The 23,347-nt window shown below is 30.4% G+C and overlaps 5 protein-coding genes across 7 annotated transcripts in view; 3 read left to right on the forward strand and 2 right to left on the reverse strand.

Moving 5' to 3' along the window:
• Positions 1 to 23,347, forward strand: part of LOC119682855 (neogenin-like) — a 350,203-nt gene that overhangs the window by 72,680 nt on the left and 254,176 nt on the right. The gene's annotated exons all lie outside the window — the stretch shown is intronic.
• LOC119682866 lies at positions 2,551 to 3,248 on the reverse strand. Its single transcript, XM_038096396.1, has 3 exons — positions 3,111 to 3,248; positions 2,857 to 3,020; positions 2,551 to 2,795 (listed from the first exon to the last, which is right to left on the reverse strand). Exons 2-3 carry the CDS (start codon positions 2,986 to 2,988, stop codon positions 2,664 to 2,666), a joined length of 264 nt encoding a protein of 87 aa, XP_037952324.1. The 5' UTR covers positions 2,989 to 3,020; positions 3,111 to 3,248; the 3' UTR covers positions 2,551 to 2,663.
• Positions 6,251 to 9,216, reverse strand: LOC119682861 (activity-regulated cytoskeleton associated protein 1-like). The gene has a single exon (XM_038096391.1). It carries the CDS (start codon positions 8,995 to 8,997, stop codon positions 8,257 to 8,259), a length of 741 nt encoding a protein of 246 aa, XP_037952319.1. The 5' UTR covers positions 8,998 to 9,216; the 3' UTR covers positions 6,251 to 8,256.
• LOC119682863 (activity-regulated cytoskeleton associated protein 2-like) lies at positions 14,513 to 15,276 on the forward strand. Its single transcript, XM_038096393.1, has 2 exons — positions 14,513 to 14,764; positions 14,841 to 15,276. The coding sequence occupies exons 1-2, from the start codon at positions 14,567 to 14,569 to the stop codon at positions 15,237 to 15,239; spliced, it is 597 nt and encodes a 198-aa protein (XP_037952321.1). The 5' UTR covers positions 14,513 to 14,566; the 3' UTR covers positions 15,240 to 15,276.
• On the forward strand, positions 16,486 to 19,206 carry LOC119682856 (general transcription factor IIH subunit 1-like). Of its 2 annotated transcripts, none has more exons than XM_038096382.1 (7): positions 16,486 to 16,641; positions 16,916 to 17,114; positions 17,169 to 17,507; positions 17,568 to 18,004; positions 18,069 to 18,606; positions 18,692 to 18,867; positions 18,931 to 19,206. In XM_038096382.1, exons 1-7 carry the CDS (start codon positions 16,579 to 16,581, stop codon positions 19,054 to 19,056), a joined length of 1,878 nt encoding a protein of 625 aa, XP_037952310.1. In that variant the 5' UTR covers positions 16,486 to 16,578; the 3' UTR covers positions 19,057 to 19,206. The 2 variants fall into 2 exon arrangements, with proteins under 2 accessions (XP_037952310.1, XP_037952311.1); XM_038096383.1 differs by having other exon boundaries at positions 16,612 to 16,765; positions 18,931 to 19,205.

Here is a 23,347-nt window from a genome sequence, read left to right on the forward strand (position 1 = left end):
TTATCTATATACGAACATCGCTCTTTCCTTGTGGTACCACAACGGGCCTTTATTTGTGCTTAAGTGGGCTTTTTCTTGGTAAAAAGGGCCGCCACTCCAACCAACCAACCATATTAGATATAATTATTTTATTTTGTTTATTTAGTTTGCTTAGTTTCTTAAGCTCAATACTGTGGAGTGTTCATATATATTTACTATCTTCAAGTAGTTTCGAAACTCTTTCTCTCACATGTTTTTATTTCTAGATACAATATATGTGAATGTTTATAAATTTTACACATATTATATTGAGTATTATGGCATTAATAGTAACTTCTCATTTCTTAAAGTAATAGAGAGGTTTTCGAACAGAAGTGAAACAACAACAAAAATATATTTTTAAAATTTTTTTAATTAATTTAAAGTAATAGCTTAATAGAACAATGTGATTTTTCTCAAGATTCTGACAGCCTCTGCAGAATACTTAATACATGAATCATCCACATATACAGATAATATTCAAATAATAAAAATAACTATCTGAACTTGTACTCATCGGTAATTTGGTCTCGTTGTCGGTGTGGTGGCCAAGATGTTTTTCGATATTTTCGACCATTGCAAAGCAGATGAGCTAACCAGACGAGGTGCTTTAGAAAACCACTTGGAACACCTGAATAATCTGAATATATCGTTGACGTCATGCAAAATTGTATTGAGTTCTTCCTGTGCCGAATTTTATAGTAAAAGATGGGAAGACTCTATGATATGCAGGCATCTGTATGCAATTTGGCCACACATCAACAGAAGAAAATCAAACTCTCTCATAGAAATGCTTCGTAGAGATATAAGTCTTGCAGTAGATTTACTTACAGGTGATTGTGTTCTAGGTAAATATACTAGGAGATTAAATCTCCCTTTCAACCATATCTGCCGCAGTTGTGATGAGGACGATAAATGTGCCTCCCACATGCATTGTTTCTACGGTACATTTAATTTCAGTAATTAAATAATATATAATATTATAGGTATATAAATTCAAAAAATATTTGAATTTTATTGATTTTCTATGATTTTTAATTAATACAAGTGTTGTAATATATAGAATATGAATCACTTGTGTAAAAATTAGAAAGGAAAGAAATAATGATAACATAATAAATGAACTTCTACAATTGCGATAAGAGCTGACTAATATTTTTATATATATATATATAAGCAAACAAAATATATATATATTTTTAAATTTTATAAAGTTTTAGACATTTTTAAACACTATTTGATGGCAGTATCGAATAACTTTCAAACTATAGCGTTGTTATACAGTATAATATATAATATATATATTACATACCTATTATATATTAATATAATATATTATATTATAATATAATATTATATATTTTATATAATTATATATTAATATAATATAATATATATATGTTATATGTAGATTCGGGAATAATATAACAGAATAAAAAACCGCATATTATTTTTATATATCATTGAAATAATAGAAAATTGAGACTAAAATAATAAGTATTAATCAGTTTATAGGAAACTTTAAATATCTAAATCTAATAATTTATATAGTGAAAAGTGGATGAAGTAATGCTATAGTTTGATGATATATAGGTGTACTTACTCTGCGGAAAATTTTGCCATTATTGATAAAAATATTTTCATATAATTTTATTGAAACATTTTGAAAGAAAAAACTAAACATTTATTTTTCAAAAAATTGTCAAAAATTGGAATTAAAAAGCAACCATCGGGACTACGATATTTTGTACGACAATAATGACCCAAAACATAAGTGTGTTTGGATAATTCTTCACTCAAAACAGTTATAAACATCATTAGGTGAATATGTTGTCGTCATCAATTCGGTAGAGGTAAATATCAAACACGAGGAGTTAGCTATTTTAATAAAACGTTTGTTTAGTACATATTTAGCCTTATGGACGTCGAAACAAATATTAGGATTTCTCAATTTAAAAGCACGATGGAGATCAACAAAACGTTTCATATGAATACGCTTATGTTAACTTTTTGAATAGCGAATCAAATAACATCTAATTTCAGTTCTATTTAATATTTCATCATCAATATATATAGCTCAAAAAAATTATTAAAAAATAATGAATACAAATGATCTAAAATAAGTATGTAGAAATGTTGTTTACAAATTATAGTGCTGCAGTCTAAAAACCAAAAAATGAAGTAAATATATATAGCTGTAATTTATACGTTTCTTCTAATAAATATCGCAGAAAGTGCAATAGTTGTAACGTTAACTTTTTGTGTTAACACACGGGTCCACGGTTCAAAATTGACAGTGCTTAAGTTTCTGACACTTGTCTTTCATAAATTATATACTTCAGCTAATAAATTTTTTCAAAGATCACTGATGATGGCTATTTGATAATATCCAAAAATCCGAAACCGCTTTGTGGTCACCTCAAAAGTTTTCTTGATTAAAAAAATTTGTTTTGGAATTAAAAAATTCCTCACTATTGCTTGTCATACAATATAAAATTCTTAATTAAAAATGAAGTTCATATATGGCGCTAGGCCTAAACTTTATTGATCTGTTGTACACTTTAAGATAAGTATACACGTGTATTCATTTTAATATTTATTTCGTATAATACGTTTTTAATTGAACTGTAATCATTCTTTTGGAATTAATATTCATATTTGAATTTTAAATAGTCCCATAACCTTTCTGCTGATTCCAAATAATCCAGTTCGTTGAACACCTCATCCTCGATCAAACACAGAAGAATATATCTGGCACGACTTTCTTTTCGTAGCCCCTAAGAAAAAAAAACTTAATACAATGCTTGATTGCTTTAAATTTTTAAATGGTTTTCTTACCGCCCTATCAGACGGTGTGCTTTGCACAACATTCCATAAGTCTTCTGATTCAAGATAAGCGCGAACAGTCATGGACCAAATTCTGTAGTTAGCTGGACCTTTTAGTTTTGGAATTTGAAGTTGCAACGACATTTTGCCCAACTTCGTAAAGCCACTATATTGAACTGAAGGCGAAAGCAAAAACCATTAAAAGCAGAAAGACAGAAGTCGTCATTAACTTTTAGTTTTACTCATAAATCGCTAAAATTACTCACTTTGTTTTTGAAATGCATGTTTATTCTTGTGGGAGATTATTTTTTCATACACAATAACAAAACAATATCAAAGAGGTTATGTAGCCCTGCTGGAAATATGACAGACTAGTCTGTTTCGGACTACTTCAACTCAACTCGTAGCGACCCAATCTGTTAAAAGATTTCATTTCAATATTTATGTATTAATATTAAATATTTTATATTTCAGTTATTAATTTTTTGTTTTATTTTAATTTATTGTTTTGCAAGGTAAGTACAATATAAAATTATGCAAGTGTTCTGATTTATTAATCAATTGACTTTGTTTCAACATACAAACACTTATGCATAAACATACACCCAATATACCCGGGTGTGTATTTACAAAAACTTTAAGTAACATAAACGGGTTAAAAACCAAACATATTATACTTGCACACATCCGGATATATTATATGTTGATCACTGCTGTAAGTTTTAAATGCACATTATAGGATCTGAAGGGTCTGACCTGATCTGAAAACTACTACTACTGAAACCTTCAAGTCGATACGACACTTAGAATTCAAGAAATATCAATTTACAAATGACAAAAAAAAAAACTTGTATATACGTTAATACGTATATACTCAAAATGTAAATTTCAAGTTTATTTTATTGTCTGTAATAGAGAGGATAAAATTTGGCAATATACAAGTTGAACATTGGTACTTGCAACCCCCAATAAATGTTTCACGAATAATAATATATAAAAAATAATTACATTATTTAATATAATTAAAAATAATTACTGATGGATGTGTATTTGGCAATAGACAAAAACTGTATGATCAGCCAAAAATTTAATTAATTACAATAATAAAATTTTTCGTTGTTGTAACTTACTCCTGTTCGAAACATACCAAAAAAACTTCTATCCACTAACTAGTTCGTATGGACCAGTTAATAAATAGTTCAAAAAATATACGGAACTACTAGACCATGTATCCATAAAACGAACCAGGCTTAGACTACCTCTTGTTCGTTAATTAATAGTCTTTGACTAGTTCGACTTTCTACAGGGACATTTTAAGAAGATATCTCTCAGCAGAGCGAAGACTTTTTTAAAACAAAATCAAGATTAGAATAGATTTGATAAGGTATATGAATATAATATAAAGATAATCAATACTTAAACGAATTTATCAAATTTCAAATTTATCAAATTTATTTGTGTAAATTTTTCGTGTTATTAAAAGCAACAACAATTTTGATTTTGACGGCCCGTGATACTCCACATATCATGGATCTAAGAAGAATTAAGTTTGTCATGTGAATGTAAATACACAGAAGTTACGGGACCTTATCCTGTCGATGAAAAAAAGTCATATAGCAATGGATCAAAAACCTTTGTGTAAAGAGAGAAAATTGAAAAAATACAACAACGTTAATGAGAGTAGCAGTGAGTAATACTCAATACCGATTGCGAGAGTTAATATTCATTAAATGCTCAACCATCTGAAATGGTTATATATGTGTGTGTTTTTTTTCAAACTCTCTTATCATCTTCTGACGCAAAACACCAAAAATTCTTCCGTTCTCACTCAAATATTTGTTCTTCCCCCTCTGTGCTCAAACGTATTGTACCAGAATTATTATAGTTATTCTTGCAGTATTGCAGTATTTTACAGAAGTAACTTTGATTGTCTCTAACTATTCGCATTTTCCCCTCAAATATCTGATTGCAGCTGTTCTAAGAGCAAATATGTAGTGTGAATGCACACTTTAGGTTCTTTCTGTAAGAAACCTTACGTTTGTAGTCTTGTATAAGCCAAGATTTTTCATAAGGTGATTACAATACAAAGTTTTTAAGATACCATTTAAAAAGTACGGAATGATATACAATTTAAAAAAAAATTCTTAAAACGTACGATATATAATTTTTATAATAACTTAACCTATAATCAATAATGACTTCAAAATGTTAAAATGATGATATTTTATTATATTTTCTATTTAATAGGAAAAATTTACTTAATACCTATTTGAATGGAATTTAAATCCTTACATTTAAATGTGATTCAATACGTAGAGATAATAGGTAGAACTGGAATATACTTACATACACGTTAAAAATTTATATAAAATATAATAGTTAAAGGTTTACCGCCTCTTATATCGTTAATAGGGAAAATTGAGTTATAACTATATAAGGTATAGTGCAAGTGACCGTGTATGTGGTGGACAATAACATTGTATATATACATTATTTTAGTCATCTTCTATATAGCCACGGAACGATTTATCAAAGAGAACTAGATAATCTCATAACATTCTATGAGATTGACAGTTTGGGGTTATCCCTTTATAAGTCTGAAATTGTTAGATCGCTACACTATACACTACACTATGTCATTCCTTTAGTCTTTTACTTCTGCGTTGATTTACTTCCCTCGATTATAGAACTTTAACACCCTGATGTTTTATAAAAATCTGCATTTAATTGCTTAGCAAGCTCAAAAATATAATTAAAATTGCTATGTAATTTGAAACATTCCATAAAGAAATACGATACGTACAAGTAAGAATCTATAAGTAATTACATTGAAGTTAATATAATTTTTAATATAAATTTACTAAAGGCAAAGTTATATTATGCACCTTCCATGGGAGCAAACAATGCGATATTGTTTTTATATAAATTTAGTAGAAACTAGTATTAGAGAAGTGGGCAGAAATCTTCAATGTATGTTTCCTGGTAATACTACAACTAACATACATTTTAATTTTGATTAATTTATTGATCATATCACAACGTATGACTGTGTATTACTTCAGACCTACGTATAACAACTAGCATACATTTGTTATATGGATCATATTATAACGTTTGACTTAGTGATACTTCAGTAGCATCTAATACTGGTGAAAAGTGTAGAAGTTCTACTCTATGTAGCATTTTAAACCACTTGACTACATTGGTATGTATATGGTTTCTTTAGTATAGTTAGTTAAATCACTCTCGATACGCTGTTCCATTTTAATGGTCAGGCCATTCTTCCAAACTTCATTAAATTCACTGTAATTAATCTCTCTTAAAACTCTTATATATTTAAACCATATTATATTAAAATAAAAGATATATTTTTCGGGTTTTTGATGTTTTTTTTATTACTACTTTAGCTTATATCTAAACCCTTAAAACTATGGACAAGTCTTATTTTTGATTCATATATTTACAATTTCTTTAAATGAAAAAAAATTACAAACATTGTTATTAGATACATTAGTGTGATGCTCTCTGAGTTAACATCTTATAAATATTTCAAAAGTTTTTAAATAATACTTTTCTTTATATAATGAATATAAAGCTAATGGAATAGAGTGGACAATGTGAAGTATTTGGAAATATTGTATAAGAATATATAATCAAAAAGCGTTGGATGCAAAAAAGTCATAGGCTGAAAAGTCATTCTTTAGAATGTGACAGAGATACCTTTGACGAATTAAGAACCAGGGGATTGGTTGGCGTGCCTTTAGCGACAAAATTGTAAGAGTTTAACAATTAAAATTGTTGAAGTAATGGCGAACCATTTGCACGAATGGCGTCCGCAGCCATCGTTGTACAATTAATTGCAAAAAAATCGATTAATACAAATCGAGTAATTCATTTTAAATTTGAAATTTTTCATTTTTCAATTTTTCGTCATACCCCCAATTACCTACAAAATATTGCGAGATCTTTATGTACTTAATAAGAAGAACTATAAACCCAGAGCAGCGCCGAATAACAAATTAGCCAACACTCACAAAAACTACCGAAGTAGTTTAAGTTGTAATTGGCCATTTGAAATTCATTACTACAAAAAATCTATAGAACTCCATTAAGCTCTTATAGAACACAAGAAATTAAAGGCACTTCGGTTAATAACAAGGTTTTGCCAATTTGCACACGGCACGAAGATAAAAAGAACAACAGTAACGTCACCAAGTATTGCTACTCAGTGACATAACCGTCATAATTAGTAACTATAGTGCAACATGCAAATACGGCGGGGTGAGGTTTCCCTCGGTTTTTTGTCACTTAATAGATAAAGCACAGTTGAAAAAAAAGTTGTGCGATTTTTCATAGATGCCAGTTTGTATTGCTACTCATCGGCATGACAAAAAATTTTTTTTAAAAGTACACTAAATACCAAGCGACGGGGGTTTTGAGCTACCTTAACGTATTCCTTCTCAACAGCAATTTGCAATCAGTTCAGTCATAAAAAAGATAGTAACACTCCCTAAAAAAGGCAATGTTGCAGTCCGTTGATGTTAAAACTTGCTTGTGTCACACGTAAAAAACCGCCAACCCCGCGGGATCGACGACGTAAGACATGTGTTTAGCAAATTTCTTCACCAACTGCAACCGTAACATATACACTTCTAAGAGAGCACTACCAAATCTTGTATAGATTGTACACAAAGCAAAAAACTGCAGTCGATTTCAGCCGAAAAAGTGCTCGAGTAGTACATTGTTTGGTTCATTGGTTATAAATGCGAAGCAAGCATTTATTAAATCCTGGTAACGGATTTGGATAAGAGGTTGCTGGCGATCATAGCCTGCGAGCCGCAGCTGGCGTACGCAGCCAAATCGGCGTGTGTTGGTGAACCCAAAATGTGACTTCAACCGCTAATAAAGAACTTGACTCAAATATTAGTTTCGTAAATAACAATCAAGACCATCAATACCAGCAATTACATAGCCATAATGTGCTTAGAAAACTAACAACAACACAGTAACACCGTGAAGCCGAAGTCTGGTCTATCTAAGTCCACAATGGTTTAGAAGCCACATTTTAAGAAACCACTTAGTTATTCTAGAGAGAATTCCTAGAGAAATTATTAATTAATACTTTTGTACACTACAGCCAAATATATATAATAATATAACTTAATTACAGATGATTGAGTAGACTGGAACTGGAACTGGTTCTGGTATTGACTTTTCTGAAATCGTAAAAATTTCATACGTTCTGCTGTATACCCAACCGGTCTGCATTTTTATGTTGGCGTTGTTTTTTTACTCACTTCCAGTGTCAAAAGCTTTTATACATGACGTCATCGTAAGTTGTTCTTTTTTGGAAGTCTGCTTATCTGTTGGATGACATCATGTTATTTTTTGCGTTGTGTTGTTGTTGTGCAATTATTTGTCGCCAGCATCTTTACGCTTGCGACATTCTTCAGTGGTATGACCACGATAATTACAATATGTGCAACGTTTTGTACCCTTTGCACCACGTGCTGGACCACTGTTTGTTGTTTCGTCTTCTAAGTTATTATGCTCGATAATACGCCCTTGTTCGAGTAACTCACGGAATGTCTTTACATCGTGACGTGCAATGTGTTTACGGTATTTTATATTGAGTAGACCGTAAATCAAATCGAGCTCAGTGTCTTCATCGTGACGATCTGTGGGCAATTGTGCTAATAAGGCGCGTTTGTGACATACGAAGGTATCAATGGCAGTGCTATCATCTTGTTTCTTCTCAAAGATTTCTAAATAAATTTGATATGCGGGTTTGGTGGGCGAGAAATGATCGCGTATAAGTGCCAACGCATCATGCCATTGTTTGGCTTCTTTACGTACACCTTGCCACCAAGTAGAAGCAATGCCATAGAACAGCAATGAGATACCCTTCAGTGCCTCTTCATCGGTTATACTTTCGATGTCTTTGTATGTTTCAATCGATGTGATGAACTCCTCGACAGCTTCATGATCACGTTGTCCACCGAAACGTGATTGACAATTGCTGAAACTGCCTTTGGACTTAACGGTCATTGTGGAGGCGGCAGCTGCTTTCGCTTCGGCTACCGCAGCTTCGCGTACAGCTTGGATGAGTTGCTGTAGTTGTTCATTTGTCATCGGAATCATTTGTGTCGCCATTTTGTTGGTTTATGTTTGTTTTTTTACCGTGGTTATCTAAGCACAACTAACACGCAATTATTGATTTTTTTTGTGATAAAATTACTTTAAAAGTTTTATATTTCTAATTAATTAAACTTTGATGTATGATTTCACAGCGTACAAAGCCAGAGTGGCGAATGTTGCCGCGTTATTCAATATGTAACGTCGAGTTCTCGTCTGAGACTAAATTTTCTATGCCGGCAAACGCCTTTTATATCAAAATTTTATTGAGAATAATTGTGAAATGATTTCCCATACAAAGAGAAAAAGCTTTTTATTATTGTATAAAAAATACATATTATTTTTTTAGCACTACCTCTCAACTCTTACTACCGCTTTCAGTTTGGCCACGACGCCATTGTGATTCATTAGCCCAAACAGTCTTGTTGTCATACACTCAGCTCTATAGATCATCGGAATGCATATGCATGAGTATATAAATTTTATTTATTACACATTTTATTATTGCTCCCTTAAAATTCATACAATTTTCGAATTTGTAGTGTCAATAAGTATTCGGTATGGATATAGTGTTTTTTTATTCTTATAAACAACAGACAACAAACACAATTTCCAAGAATTGCCGGCTATTTTCAAGCTATTATGAAATTGCTATACCACGATATTGCATACATAACACGTATACAATATTATAATGTGTACCAATATAAACTATACAATAATATAATATATATATTATACATATTATAAAAATTTAAAAAAATATATACCTAATTCCCATACTAATCTTGCTCTTATACATCAAATATGGTCTTTATGGTCTATAAGTATTCAACTTTTACCTATCATTTACCACATATTTATATTTTAGCAATATTTCAAGTGTTCCTGATAGGATTTACCAATATTAGAAAGGTTATCTTCAAATTTAATTATCTTAAAACATATATTTAGGTAGATAAGATAAATAAATTGATGTCTGTATGTATGTATATTTGCGAGTAAAATGAAAGGTATAGTAAAGTAAGTGATTAATAAAAAGCCAAAGTTAGGTTACTAAAAACGTAATATTTTTAAAAGACTTACTGATTTTAAATACTGGACATTGTACTAGACTCATAGAACACCTCCCATTCCTGTCACCTACTTTTCTTGTATAAACTCTCACCCCCAATCACTGGTATAGAGTTTAACCAATTGCCTTCCAGGACAGTGTTGGAAATTTTCTCCTTTAATTCTTTTTTAATTTCGCCTTTAATTCCTTAGTTGGATCCTTATCCTTAAGTTGGATAAGGTCTCATTATTGCTGTCAATACTTTTCGCAAAAAAAATCCATGGTAAAATAAAAACATATGGATTACGTTAGATTAGGTTATATCTGCGATTTCTACGTGATCCACTGAGGTAAGAATGTTTAGCGAAGCTTAGAATGTTTAGTGGGAAGTCTTGTAATTGATCAAGATCCTCAACGAGGGGTGTCCCTAAAGAGTTGAGTCGCCACTGCGCAAGAGTTGGGCAAAAACAAATAAAGAAAATTAATTTATTTTTGAAAGAGAAATCACAAAAGCGAATCACACATGGAACGATATATGCAGAGAAGCACCTAACATAGTGTGGTTTAAGAGAATCGTTGTGACCCTATACCCTACTAGGGGAAACGGATACTAAGAAGAATTTATCTTTAACAAATCAAAGTTAAGTTCAGAAGCATTACTGCTTATTAAAGGTACATTGACTTTATAGGTGATTAGTACTAAATCATTAAAACAGAAATATCATGAAACGTAAGCAGCACCTATAAACCCAACTATTCTTATACATCAGATAAAGTCAATTTGGACTATAGCCATCACACTTAGTGGACAGAATTATTAAGCTTTTACCTATCACGTATTAATTATTTTTATATTATTAATACTACAGGTGTTTTCAGGTGTATGGAGCTTTAGAGAATTTCTAATCACTTTTTTGTTAAGTGAATACATGTAGGTACATAAATATATATGTAGATAAAGTTAACATTCATGAACTCGTACACATATATATACAGGGTGACATGTATTAAAGCTGTATAAATTTAGTTTTATTTTTACACTAACTATTATCGAAGGTCATTAATACACTTTTGTATAGATTTTGTATAAAAAATTACATATTTTGCTGCACTGCAAATCTTTGCGGCTATGTCTAAATGGACTTTTGTCTGTGTTTATTATTGATATTGTTAGATCCTTAACTGAATCACAAAGTTCGATTTAAACTAAAAACTATTGTGTTGCTCAACTTTAGCTAGAAATGTCGGCTGGTAGTGGTAATAGATGTTGATATGATTTAAGTGTTTTATAAAGAACTTCTAGGAAAGCAGTGAAAAGTCTTATGTTACTGTTACATTTTTGTTACAAATATTGGCACATCCCATTCAGATTAAATTACAGATAAAAGATTATATAAATCCCGTAAAAGCTTATAACATCAAGTTTGGATGTTATATTTTACCACTAAATACATTTTAACTTTATTACAAACATCTATTTGAGTAAATCCTACATTTTCTCAACCATTTCTGAAGAACCATTCTTCCATACGATTTCTTTGTTTATGGGATCTTAAAATCATTTCGTACTTTTAATCGGTTGAATACCCTGTATATGTATGGAAGGTATGTGAGGTTTATGGTATGTCCATAAATGTATTAACAATTTATTAGTTATTTTTGAAACCTTACGTTAAAATTTATTCATATATTATACTACAAGCAATATTTCTATTATCATCTTCCAGAAATAATGATAAGCATATAATCATAAAATGGAATCGGGTGATAATGGAATGTATATGTACAACATTTTATATTAGGTTAGGCGGTTTTGTCGATGAAATAGTTTAATATAAAACAAAAAACATATATACATATATACATATATTTTTATATGTTTATTATCCATATTTACTCATAGAATCAATTTTTTATCAGTTTCTAGGGGGTTTTCTTATTAATTGATTGATTTGACATTTTTATACTCCTTAAAGTAGATTTAGTAGTACAGCTTAGGGAAGAAATGCGGAAATGTAAAGCCCTTGCAAATTAAAGTCTTTGAAATTATAAAACTTTTAGAAATGTATAATAGCTTTATCCCCACTTGTAATAGTTTTAGGGTTATAGTCGACATTAAACATGTCATAAATTTGTTTTAGTGATCATTAAAGTTATGTCATGGTTTACTCTTTGTCAGATGGAGCCTATTGTAACTAGTTGATTACGTTATAATCAGGAATTCCTTGACGGAAAAATTCCAGTCTTCATGTGAACAAAACACTTTAAAATAGTGGGTCTGAAGGTAACACAATAAACACTGTGTTTATTGTAATATTGTTTATTGAACGCTATGTATGACATGGTCTGCTTACCATCATATAAGAACAAAGGAACTGTTTGGTCTAAATGGTTTACCGCCATCCAATACAGCTATTGTACTAGCAAAATACTGTATAAGTTTTGGTTTTGTATAAGTTCTGTTTTCTAAAAATCCGGGACTCACCAATAGATATCTATGACTTATATGTGCATATTTTTTACTCTTCTATATAATATTTCTAAAGTGTGAATTAAATTCATTGCCGTTTTATTCAAATGACTGACTTTTATTTACCTACTTATCTACATCTTAACTCTGTAATTTAAAATTAGAAAGTGAGGAAGAATACGATGAGTTCCCGATCATAAGGATATTTCCGACAACTGCAAGAAGCTGCGCTTGCAGGTTTAATCATTCGGAATACCTAAAAAATCTGGACACATTGTTGACCGAATACAAACATTTGTTGAGTTCTTTTTGTGCTGACAATTTAATAAAAGATGAGAAGACTTAATGATATTTAGACATTTGTATGTATGTCGACCGTGTGTTTTAAGAAATAATTCAGTACTTTCTCTCATGTCTCGTAAAGATATTATTAGTCTTGTGGTATATTCACGGGATATAGCTGACAAGATCCGTTTAATTATACCTGTCGCAATTATGAAGAGGACGATGATACTGTCTCATATCTGCTTTGTTGCTGTCCAGCGTAGGCGCAGCGCCGATTCACTATTTTAGGGGCTTTCTTTTTTGAGGACCTTGGCAAATGCCAGAATTTTTAAACTGAAGACCATTTCAGGATTTACCAAATGTTCAAGCTAGTTTTTAAACCTTTGAGTTTCTTATACTGGACTATACTTTGTCCCCTTAGATTCACTAAGAACCTTAATGGGTCTTTATGGTCGCCGGTATGACATATTCTAAGAATACAATAATTTGACTTGCCAGAAAATGTTTAACTAAGAACGAGTTGACTTAAATAAAGAATAATACTTGCGATAAGAAATATTTTAAAATACATTCATAACCACACATGATGATTAAAGTTTAATTAATGTATTACAAATATATTATTTATATAAATTAAATTTTTGACATACGAATAACATAGTATCAGATAATGTTTGGCGAAGAACGAGCTGAGTTAAATTAAGAATAATACTTGCGGATAAGAAATGTTGTTAAAAACCCTAATAATCATACGTGATGATTAAAGTTTTATGAGTATATTACAAAGATATTATTTAAACAAATTAAAATTTTCTTAATCCATTTTTATAGAAAGAGACAATATATATATACATACATATGTACATATGAATGAAGCTGGAAATATTCTTACTTCCATTTCACCTTATAACCATAGCTTCTGAGATTCTGGTTGCACAGTCTGTTTTCAGATTTAAGCTAGCTCACCCCTTATTTCTCTTTCAACTATCTCAATCCCTTTAATTTCATAGACATTAATTTTGCTAACAAGTTTAGAGTATTTAGTTTGCTGAATATTAACCCAGTCGTCCAGTTTTCTTTCTACCGTATTTCGATATCGGAGATCAGCTCTATATGGTCAAAATTCATTTCTATGATAATGTCATTGTAAGTTTAATTTCTATATGGAGATTTCAGAAACTAATCGATATCGATATCGGAGATCAGCTTTTATATGCTCCAATGACAGAAATCTTTTCACAATTAATTTCTAGGATGAGGTCATAGTGGGTTTAAGTTCTATATGGAGATTTCAGAAAAAAAAATACTAAAATACAAAAAAAATACTTTGTGCTGAAAATTTGTTCTGCAATATTTTAATAAAAATTTAATAACAATAACTGTTAATAAAATATTAGTATAAAGCATTTTGCTGTTTTTTTAAAAATATATTCGCATGTAGTTAGATATACATACTTAAGTACATATATACAAGTATACGCATATATGATATGTATACATATGTATGTATGAAGGAAAAATTATCTTTGTAGAAACGTGTTCTGTAAATTTTTGCCAAAAAAAAAACTACCTACTTAAATTTATTAAAAAGAAATTTAAGTTTCTCAATGGGAGTACCATTGGCATTTTTTATTCTCACCAAAACTTTTTGTTATTTTGAAAGCTTTCGTTGAGTCATTGAAAAGCTTTTATTTGAATTTCTGTTATTATGAAAACATTTGCACAAACAAAATTTTGGTATAGTGCGAAAATACACGGTTCTTGTTGAGGCAAGGGAAATGACGGCGGTCGGCAGATTGACAGATAAACAATTTCAAACTTTAATTGAAACAATACGTAAATTAGCGCCAGCAGATGAACAAATTACCGAAGTAAAATCCAAGGGCAGCTTCAGTAAATGCACGACAAGATTCGGTGGACAATACGATCATGACGCGGTTGATGAATTCGTAACAGCAGTGCAAACATATAAAGACGTAAATATCAACAAACATATATTTAAAAAAAAATGTAAACAAAAAGCATTTAATCATTTTCTATGTAAATGTATAGGTGGAGGGTATAAGTGATACAGATGCGTTAAAAGGCATATCGCTGCTATTTTATAGCCAGGCAAGCACTTGGTGGAAAGGCGTAAGACGTGATGCTAAGACATGGGATGATGCTCTGCAAATGCTGCGTGACAATTTCTCACCTGTTATGGCACCTTATCAAATATATATGGAAATTTTTGATAGAAAGCAAGATAGCTCTACAACAATAGATCAGTTTATTTGTGAGAAACGTGCACTACTAGCCAAATTACCTGAGGGTCTTCATGACGAAGCTACCGAATTAAATTTTATTTATGGTTTGCTACACAATAAATATCGACAAGCGATTCCACGGCAGGAAATCAAATCGTTCAGAGATTTACTTGAAAAGGGACGTAAAATAGAAAGAGGTCACTAGTGTATATGGAATATTTTGTGTATATTTTTATATAATTTATCTTAATCAATATATTTATAAAATAAAATGTAAAAATTATTTTAATTAATATAATTTAAATTGCTTATTACATAGCTAAACCAAATAAATCAGCTGGCAGATTATATTATTTGCAGTGTTGTATTCGGTTAAATACACTACGAGAAATATTAGCTTTTTAGTGTGGCAAAAAGCCACACCACCACAAAATTAGTAATGTAAATAAAAAAATTGGCACAACCAAAGCTCCTCTTTTATTGAAAACTGAATGTTTGGTACAAAGATGTCAAAATGATATATGGTTATGAATGATAATAAATGAGTCAAGACGTTAACAAATAAAAATATCCCTAGAATAACTGTTAAAATGAAAACCCCAAAATGACGGTTAAAAGCTTGACGTTTGGAAACTTACTTGAACAAAGCTTGGTAGATAAAGTTCGTAATGTGTAAGAATTCCGTTATAACTTTAGTGCATTTAAGCCCGACTTTAATAATAAATTAAAGTTTTTTTTTGAATCATTAAAGGTGATGGGGTCATATTGATTTACTTTTATTTTAACTTAATTAGATATATTCACGATTAGCTGAAATTCGGTTTGTCTTATATCCTGATATATCATGCATCAGTAGGGTATGAATACATTATACATATTTGGCGCTGAATTTGTAAACACGGAGTTACAATTTTTCTTTAAATTCACTTTATGCGATTATTAAACACACCATTTGATTAGCGTTATAATTGGTTTGTGTATAGAATGTAATGGCTTGTGCATAAGATAAATAAGTTCACGCCTAGAAATAATAAAATAGAAAAAATCATTTCATTGACGTTTTGTTTATAATAATTAATAAAAAAAAAACACGTGTATAGTATTAATTCGTTTGTGTATAGAATAAGCAAACCAAAAATAGTTAATAAAATCAAATAGTTGTAAACAAAAAGATGAAACAACGTTTTAAACCATTTACATTATTTATAATATAAATGAAGATATAATATATAATAATTATAATTTAAATTGTGATTAAAGCAATGACATTGATGTTGCACTCAAATCTTAAGATTAAATTTATTACAATTTAAATGCAGAGTTGTATCTAAATGTTGTACGTATTTAATAAAAATTTATTAAATTTTATAGATGTGAATAAAGTAAAATTACGAAGAATAAATCAATAACAATGTATGTTTTAATAGTTAATATTAAGAGATTTGTGTAAACTTTATTCCTTGCTTCATGCAAGGCGAATCGAACAATAAACATAGCTCATGAAAATGTACTACGTGCAGTAAAACAACCCTGTTTGACCGTATATGACAAATGTCAATTTTGGCACATTATATTTGCTTCGGTTGTCGTCGCTTCAGCAAGTAAAGGTGAGAGTGTTCAATTATTATTATAAAAATAATTTAAAGTGCCTTTTTGAATTGAATACTGGCTTGTATTATGTGTTTCCATATACTAAAGAAACTATTTTAGTGACTATAAAGCACTATATTGGTAAGTATAAAAGGCAAAGAAATTTGTAGACGGCCCCATTCCTATAAGAATTGCGTTACTTCCATTTTTAATCTAAATGATATTTAACAGTTACTTTCTTTTTATATTAATTGCGTTTATTCTTAACTATATCGTTTTTTTTAATATTAGATTTGGAATTGGCATACGAAAGTTAATAAAAAAAAATTTGTTGAGATGACTACTAGTAGCGAGGATGTGCTATTGCAAATGGGGGAAGTACGTTATAAAAAAGGCGATGGGACATTATATGTCATGAATGAGCGGCTTGCTTGGATGGCAGAAAATCGTGATACGGTTGCAGTCTCGCATCGGTTTGCTGATATTAAGAGTAAAAATATGTCTAAATATCAGTAATAAGGTTTGCTAACTAATGCTTTTGTAGTGCAAAAAATATCACCTGAGGGTAAGCCAAAAGTTCAACTCCAAGTGGTATTGCACGATGGCAATAGTTCAACATTTCATTTTGTGAATCGTAATGGTCAGCAGGAAATGCTTAAAGATCGTGATAAAGTCAAAGAGTTATTACAGCAACTACTACCAAATTTCAAACGCAAGGTCGATAAAGAACTCGAAGAAAAGAATCGTATATTGTCCGAAAATCCAAAACTCTTACAACTTTATAAAGATTTAGTTATATCAAAGGTTGTAACTAGTGAGGAATTTTGGGCAAATCATGCAAAGGATTTGGAAAAGAAAACAGTGACTGTAAAACAAGATATAGGTACGTAGTAATATAATAAGTTATAGTGTAAGTTATAGTGAGTATTTTGTTATACTATAGGTGTATCTGGAGCATTTCTTGTCGACATTAAACCTCAAACTGATGGCTGTAATGGACTTAAATACAATTTAACTGCCGATATTATACAAAGCATTTTCAAAACATATCCAGCTGTAAAAAAGAAACATCAAGAGAATGTGCCTTCAAAACTAAGCGAACCTGAATTTTGGACAAAATTCTTTCAATCGCACTATTTTCATCGTGATCGTATAACTGCCGGCACAAAAGATATATTTAGCGAATGTGGTAAAATTGATGATCAAATGCTTAAAAGTGCTATTCAACGTGGACCGGAAAATCCTTTCTTAGATTTAAAAAAATTCGAAGATGTACCATTGGAAGAAGGCTTTGGTAGTGCTTCGGTAAATAGCAGTAACAGTAGTAACAATATTGTACATCAAAATATGATCAAACGTTTCAATCAACATTCAATCATGGTAAGATGAAAGTATATAATTATTGCATTACATTAGTTTATGCTTATATAATTATTTTTTTAAGGTACTGAAAACATGCACTGATACAAACGGTCCCAGTACAAGTACTGCCAGCATAAATAGTGCCAGTACAAGTAGTGCAGCTGCATTAGAAGGTGTATCAAATGGCATTAATGGAGGTACTCACAAGTCTAAACATAAGAAAGGTAATGAAATTATACTTAACGGCCACCGGGAATCGGAAAACACTACTGAAGATGTACTCTCTAAGCGCAAACGAGTTTTAGAAAAAATCAATTATGATGATTTAGGTGTACCGGAAATTGCCGTAGATGGTCAAGTCAGTGCAAAAAATGATGCATTTATTAATTTTTCGAATGTGGAACGTTACTTACATGGTTTAGTACCAAATAATAGTCAACAATCGTATGATGACCCACGTCGCTTAGAAGAAGTTCAATATAGCCTTAAACGCGTGGCATCTACTTTTATTGCACATCGCAGTAGGTCTCTGATGTCCCCAACTGCTGCGATTAATGCTTTAGGTGAACTTAGTCCTGGTGGAGCAATAATGCGTGCTTTTCAGGATCAATCAGTCGGTCGTAAGTAAACTTATATTGTTATAATTTTATTTAATATGTGAAAATTTATGTATGAAATATTAAAAATGTTTTTTTTTTATTATAGAATTAGTGCCACCAGATTTCGAAAGAGATTTACGTAATATTTACTTGTCTTTCCAAGAATTACTAAGATTTTTTTGGTCTAATTTCCCACCAAACTCTATCGAACAAGAAGAAGCTGTAGTACAGCATCATGAAGCGTTGCAACGTTTCAAACAGGCGAAATTAGTGCCATTTGAGGTGAGCATATCATGATAATACAATGTTAAATTAATAAAACTTTTTATTAAACAATTGTATTAGAATCGAGCAATACGTGCATTGTCGCCACTGGGTTCCTCTATTACACAACATATAAACGTTATGCTGAAATCCGTCAATACAAAATTTGCTGCTTGGCAAGGACGTAAAATACGAAAATATCGGTAACAATATGTACCACGTCAGCGTTTCTATATTGTTACTGGTTTCCGCTTATATATCACTCATAATTTGAGAAATAAACATTCATTATTAATTTAAGATCATAACTTTAAAATATCATAAAAGTTAATTTAAATAATCAAAAAAGTATTCCTATAAATTATTAAAATAGAAACAAACAAATTGTGAATGATTTAGTTTTTAAGTCAAAACATAGTTTTCTTATGTCAACAAATCAAATATACAATACAATCAAAAATATTGATAATGGTTTTATTGTTGTTGCACCATTAAATCATTAAGTATATATTACACATTTCCGAAAAATACACAACGCAGCTGTTGGATTATTACATTTTATTATTAAACAGCTATAGTGGACTAATGAAAGGAATACGATTCGTCTCTATATATGAAGAGAATGAATGAAATATAAACTAAAACCGAAATGTGTGCTGATATTTACTTAGTTTGTTCTTAGGCGCTTCAATTGATGCACTACTACTATAAATTAGTGGGCATGGTACTGGCATTAATAACAGTATCATATTATTGACCTTAAAGAGACATATACATACTATGTAAATAATTGCTATTTATGAAGCGTACTCCATCATGACCTATAGCGAGTGTTTTAACGTTCTTGATCGTGCAATATATCTGAGGGTAGACCAGTTAAGGACGTTCGACAGGTAGTTTAATCACTTTATTAACTACTTTTTGTTTTGATTTACATGATCTTTAATTAAATCTTTAAAAATAATTGTTAATAGTAGTATTAAGTAGTTGTACTAATTTAAAGAGTATAAGAGCAATATTAGGAATTTTTGAATGTAATTATATTTTATAATGCAATTATTGTAGAGTGTTATTGGAAAGTACGTTACATTGTTTCTTTATCACCAACTATATTTAATTAATGACATTAGTTTCATGCTACATTTATTATTATATTAAAATTTAATTCAATGAATTTAAATAGTTATTAATAATAATTAATCCATTAATTCATTATAAAAATTGCTATAAAATGGTCGGCTTAAAGCATTGGAATGCAAAAAGCTTCAATGGCGGGTTTATATTCTGCGTTCTGTGCTTTATATCCCTACCTTATAATTAATTTTCTATTAGGAATGGTCGAAGGTGCTGTGAACTGCGATCAAAAACCTCATTTTTCGGTAAGTTTATAGTAAATAAAGGTATATGTTAATTTTTATTAATAGTTAATCGATTAAAAATATATGAATTGCAGAATTTTATGACGTGCTGTAAACTACCAACTGTCAATTTCAATTCTTATTCAAATTGTAGTCAATATCAAAAGTCTAACGATAAGGTTCCCAGCATGGTATATATTCTTCTCTCTTATATTACTCAGACAATATTTAAAAATATATTAATTTTTAGTGTGCTTTGGATTGCTTGTTTAGAGAAAGCAAAGCTTTGGATAATGATCAATTGAACATGAGTAATTTGCGTACTATGTTAAAGAATGTAATTTCCAATTCGGAGTTCATGGATGTATTTCTATTGAGCTTTGATCAGTGCAAGACACCTGTGTATGAAAAAATTAAAAATTTTAAGATATCCAGTCGCATACCACTGCAAGGAAAAAGTCTCTTTCAACAATGCTCACCCGTTGCTTCGCTATATGCTAATTGTGCACTCAAAAATTCTTTTCTGAATTGTCCATCGACGAGTTGGAATAAAACCTCAAATTGTGAAACTGCAAAGGAGTACTTAGCGACGTGCGCCAAAAATTTCGAGCGAGGGGGTGGAAAGTTAATTGTACGTGGTGCTAATAGAAGTTCAGACATGAATTGGAAGGTGAATTCCAGAAATAAAACTGGAAACAATTAAAGTTTTTATTAAATTCTGTTTTAAAGACAATTATTAAAAATTGACTTAAAATTTTATCATTGTATATATGATATAATATAGTTAAAGAGCAAGAAAACTTAACTTTAAATATTTAAATGGTAAGTATCAAAACCACAGATCAGAATAATAATAGAAGAGATGAGAATAGAATTAAATGGAATGTAGGAAGGTTTTGAACTCACAGTGAAGTGGAGCAGTGAAACAATGTTCAATGATTTAGTCTTTTAAATGAAGACTTTATTAAAAAAATCTGATATCAGAAGGTAGCAGAAGCTTTAGAATTTTTCTATTAATCCAGAGCAAACCATGGTTAAACTATGGAGCAGAATGAAAACTAAGAATAGAAGAGAAGAGAATAGAATTGAATGGAATGTAGGAAATTTTTGTAAAGTCTTTATTAAAAAAATCTAATATCAGGAGAAAGCAGAAGCTTCAGAATTTTTCCATTGACCCAGACCAAAGCCGGACAATTATAAATGATGTGTCATTCCATTTTTAACCAGTCAGATAAACTTCATAGTGCACAAGTTTTTAGTTAAAATAATTTGGCGGCATATATAATATTTTTCCAGTCTTTGGTAGAACGATGAACAATGTAACTACATTTTTAGCAATGTAAAAATTACAGTAGTAGTTATTGCCACCGAGTATAATGTCTCGTTACTGTTTATACAAATAATAAGTTATACCACTTGAAATATATGTTCATGCAACCCGAGAACTATACTTTTTCATTCTATTAGGTACATCCACTACACCAGATAGTGGAAAATATTTTTGCAGAATGGTGAATTTTCAAGTGATAAATTGCATATCAAAAATCTTTATTTCTCGAGTTATAAAAACGCGACTCACCTCAGTGGTGGGCTTAGCAAACTTTTCAGAATCTCTTCAGATTCTAGTACCACCTTTTGACTCGATTCATCAGTAAGAGTTCATTTTATAAAACCTTGAAAAATATAACCTGCATCGTTAACGACATTGATGTACAGCTGTGATATGTTATAGGTCCCTTTAATACTATTTGTATATGATCTACATATTTTCTTACCTTTTTTTTCGTTGAAGTATACTCGAATTTCATAGTGTATAGGAGTTCTTAGTTTATAGTATCCATTGATAAATTCATATCAAAGGGTGTTAGCAATTGATGTCCTATAAGTAACTGATCAATAGACAATTCTGTAGTGTGGTTTATTTTTGCGGTACACTAGCTGTAGCTGTAGTCGATTTTATGATTAAGGTGGTGAAATAACGATCCGATGCTTACAAGTCAAGTAATCCCGTATTAGTTAACAACTGATGTCTGCAGATTTGTCTCCTTCACCTTTAAGTATTTTAATTATTCTACAGGCATTTCTTTTCTCCAGATTTCGTTGTGATACATTTTGTTCTTAAAAGTAGTTGAGTTATTTAACATATAATAATATTGCCGAACTCGTCACACTCGTTTCTATGAGCTACTTATCTGTTGTATCTATTTTACTTGCGCTGATTGCAGTAGTGGACGGTTATTAAGATTTGTATTCAATTTTAAATCTGTAGCATTCATTGTACAACATGATACAGCTGAATTTGACATCATTTAGCAATTTATTCATTGGCATTCTATCTAGAAACTTTCTTATATATTCTGGCACTTCTTTAAGTTATAATGTCTAATCCAAGCGTAACCAACCCACTACTACGATATTACTCACAGACCACTGTGTGCTAGGAAGACATTCAGACATGGTCTATCTTATAATAAGTTTTGTAATAGTTGAGTTTCTGCAGAGGAGAAGAAAACTGAGTTTAAGAGATGTGTCAGTGCCCATCACTAGTCAATAGAAAATGTAATTTAGCCTCTAGGACTAAATTAGGGACACATCTAAGTTCATTGACTTATCGAGCCGATTTATTCTTACTTGATAGGTGGATTCGGGTTTTTTTAAACGAATGTTGTACTTATGCTGATAAATTCGGTTTAATTTGCAAACAATGTTCGTGGTATGACAATGGTACATTATTTCAAGTAAAGTGGACTTTAGTACATAAAACTGCCACTTTAACTTAATCCTAAACTTAGGGATTCTTCTCTTGATTTATATTCTTCAATATTGAATTTCAATATTGAAAACTAAATACTCTATATGAATGAAATTTTGATTTTATGCTTCTGCCTCTCAATTCTAAATTTCAATCCCAGTAGTTACATAACTACGCCACTGTTTATTTTTTATAATACTCTAGTACTCTTAAACGCTATTGGATAATATGTTGTCTAATGACATTAGTTTTACGCTACATTTAATGCGATATTATATTTAATTCAAAGAATTTAAATAGTTATTAATAATTAAATTATTCTAATCCATTAGAGAAATCTCTATAAAATGATCGGTTTAATGCGTTTGCATGTCAAAAGGTACAATGG

This window comes from Teleopsis dalmanni, chromosome 2 (assembly GCF_002237135.1).
Source record: "Teleopsis dalmanni isolate 2A chromosome 2, ASM223713v2, whole genome shotgun sequence".
Classification (NCBI taxonomy): domain Eukaryota; kingdom Metazoa; phylum Arthropoda; class Insecta; order Diptera; family Diopsidae; genus Teleopsis; species Teleopsis dalmanni.

Excerpts from the sequence above, each read along its gene's own strand:
- LOC119682866 (XM_038096396.1), bottom strand. The coding sequence starts at position 2,988 with ATGTCGTTGCAACTTCAAATTCCAAAACTAAAAGGTCCAGCTAACTAC. Across the intron at positions 2,796-2,856 it reads GCACACCGTCTGATAGGGCG|GGGCTACGAAAAGAAAGTCG; the intron begins GTAAGAAAACCA and ends TTTTTTTCTTAG.
- LOC119682861 (XM_038096391.1), bottom strand. The coding sequence starts at position 8,997 with ATGGCGACACAAATGATTCCGATGACAAATGAACAACTACAGCAACTC.
- LOC119682863 (XM_038096393.1), top strand. The coding sequence starts at position 14,567 with ATGACGGCGGTCGGCAGATTGACAGATAAACAATTTCAAACTTTAATT. Across the intron at positions 14,765-14,840 it reads CAGTGCAAACATATAAAGAC|GTGGAGGGTATAAGTGATAC; the intron begins GTAAATATCAAC and ends GTAAATGTATAG.
- LOC119682856 (XM_038096382.1), top strand. The coding sequence starts at position 16,579 with ATGACAAATGTCAATTTTGGCACATTATATTTGCTTCGGTTGTCGTCG. Across the intron at positions 16,642-16,915 it reads CGTCGCTTCAGCAAGTAAAG|ATTTGGAATTGGCATACGAA; the intron begins GTGAGAGTGTTC and ends TTTTAATATTAG. Across the intron at positions 17,508-17,567 it reads GACTGTAAAACAAGATATAG|GTGTATCTGGAGCATTTCTT; the intron begins GTACGTAGTAAT and ends GTTATACTATAG.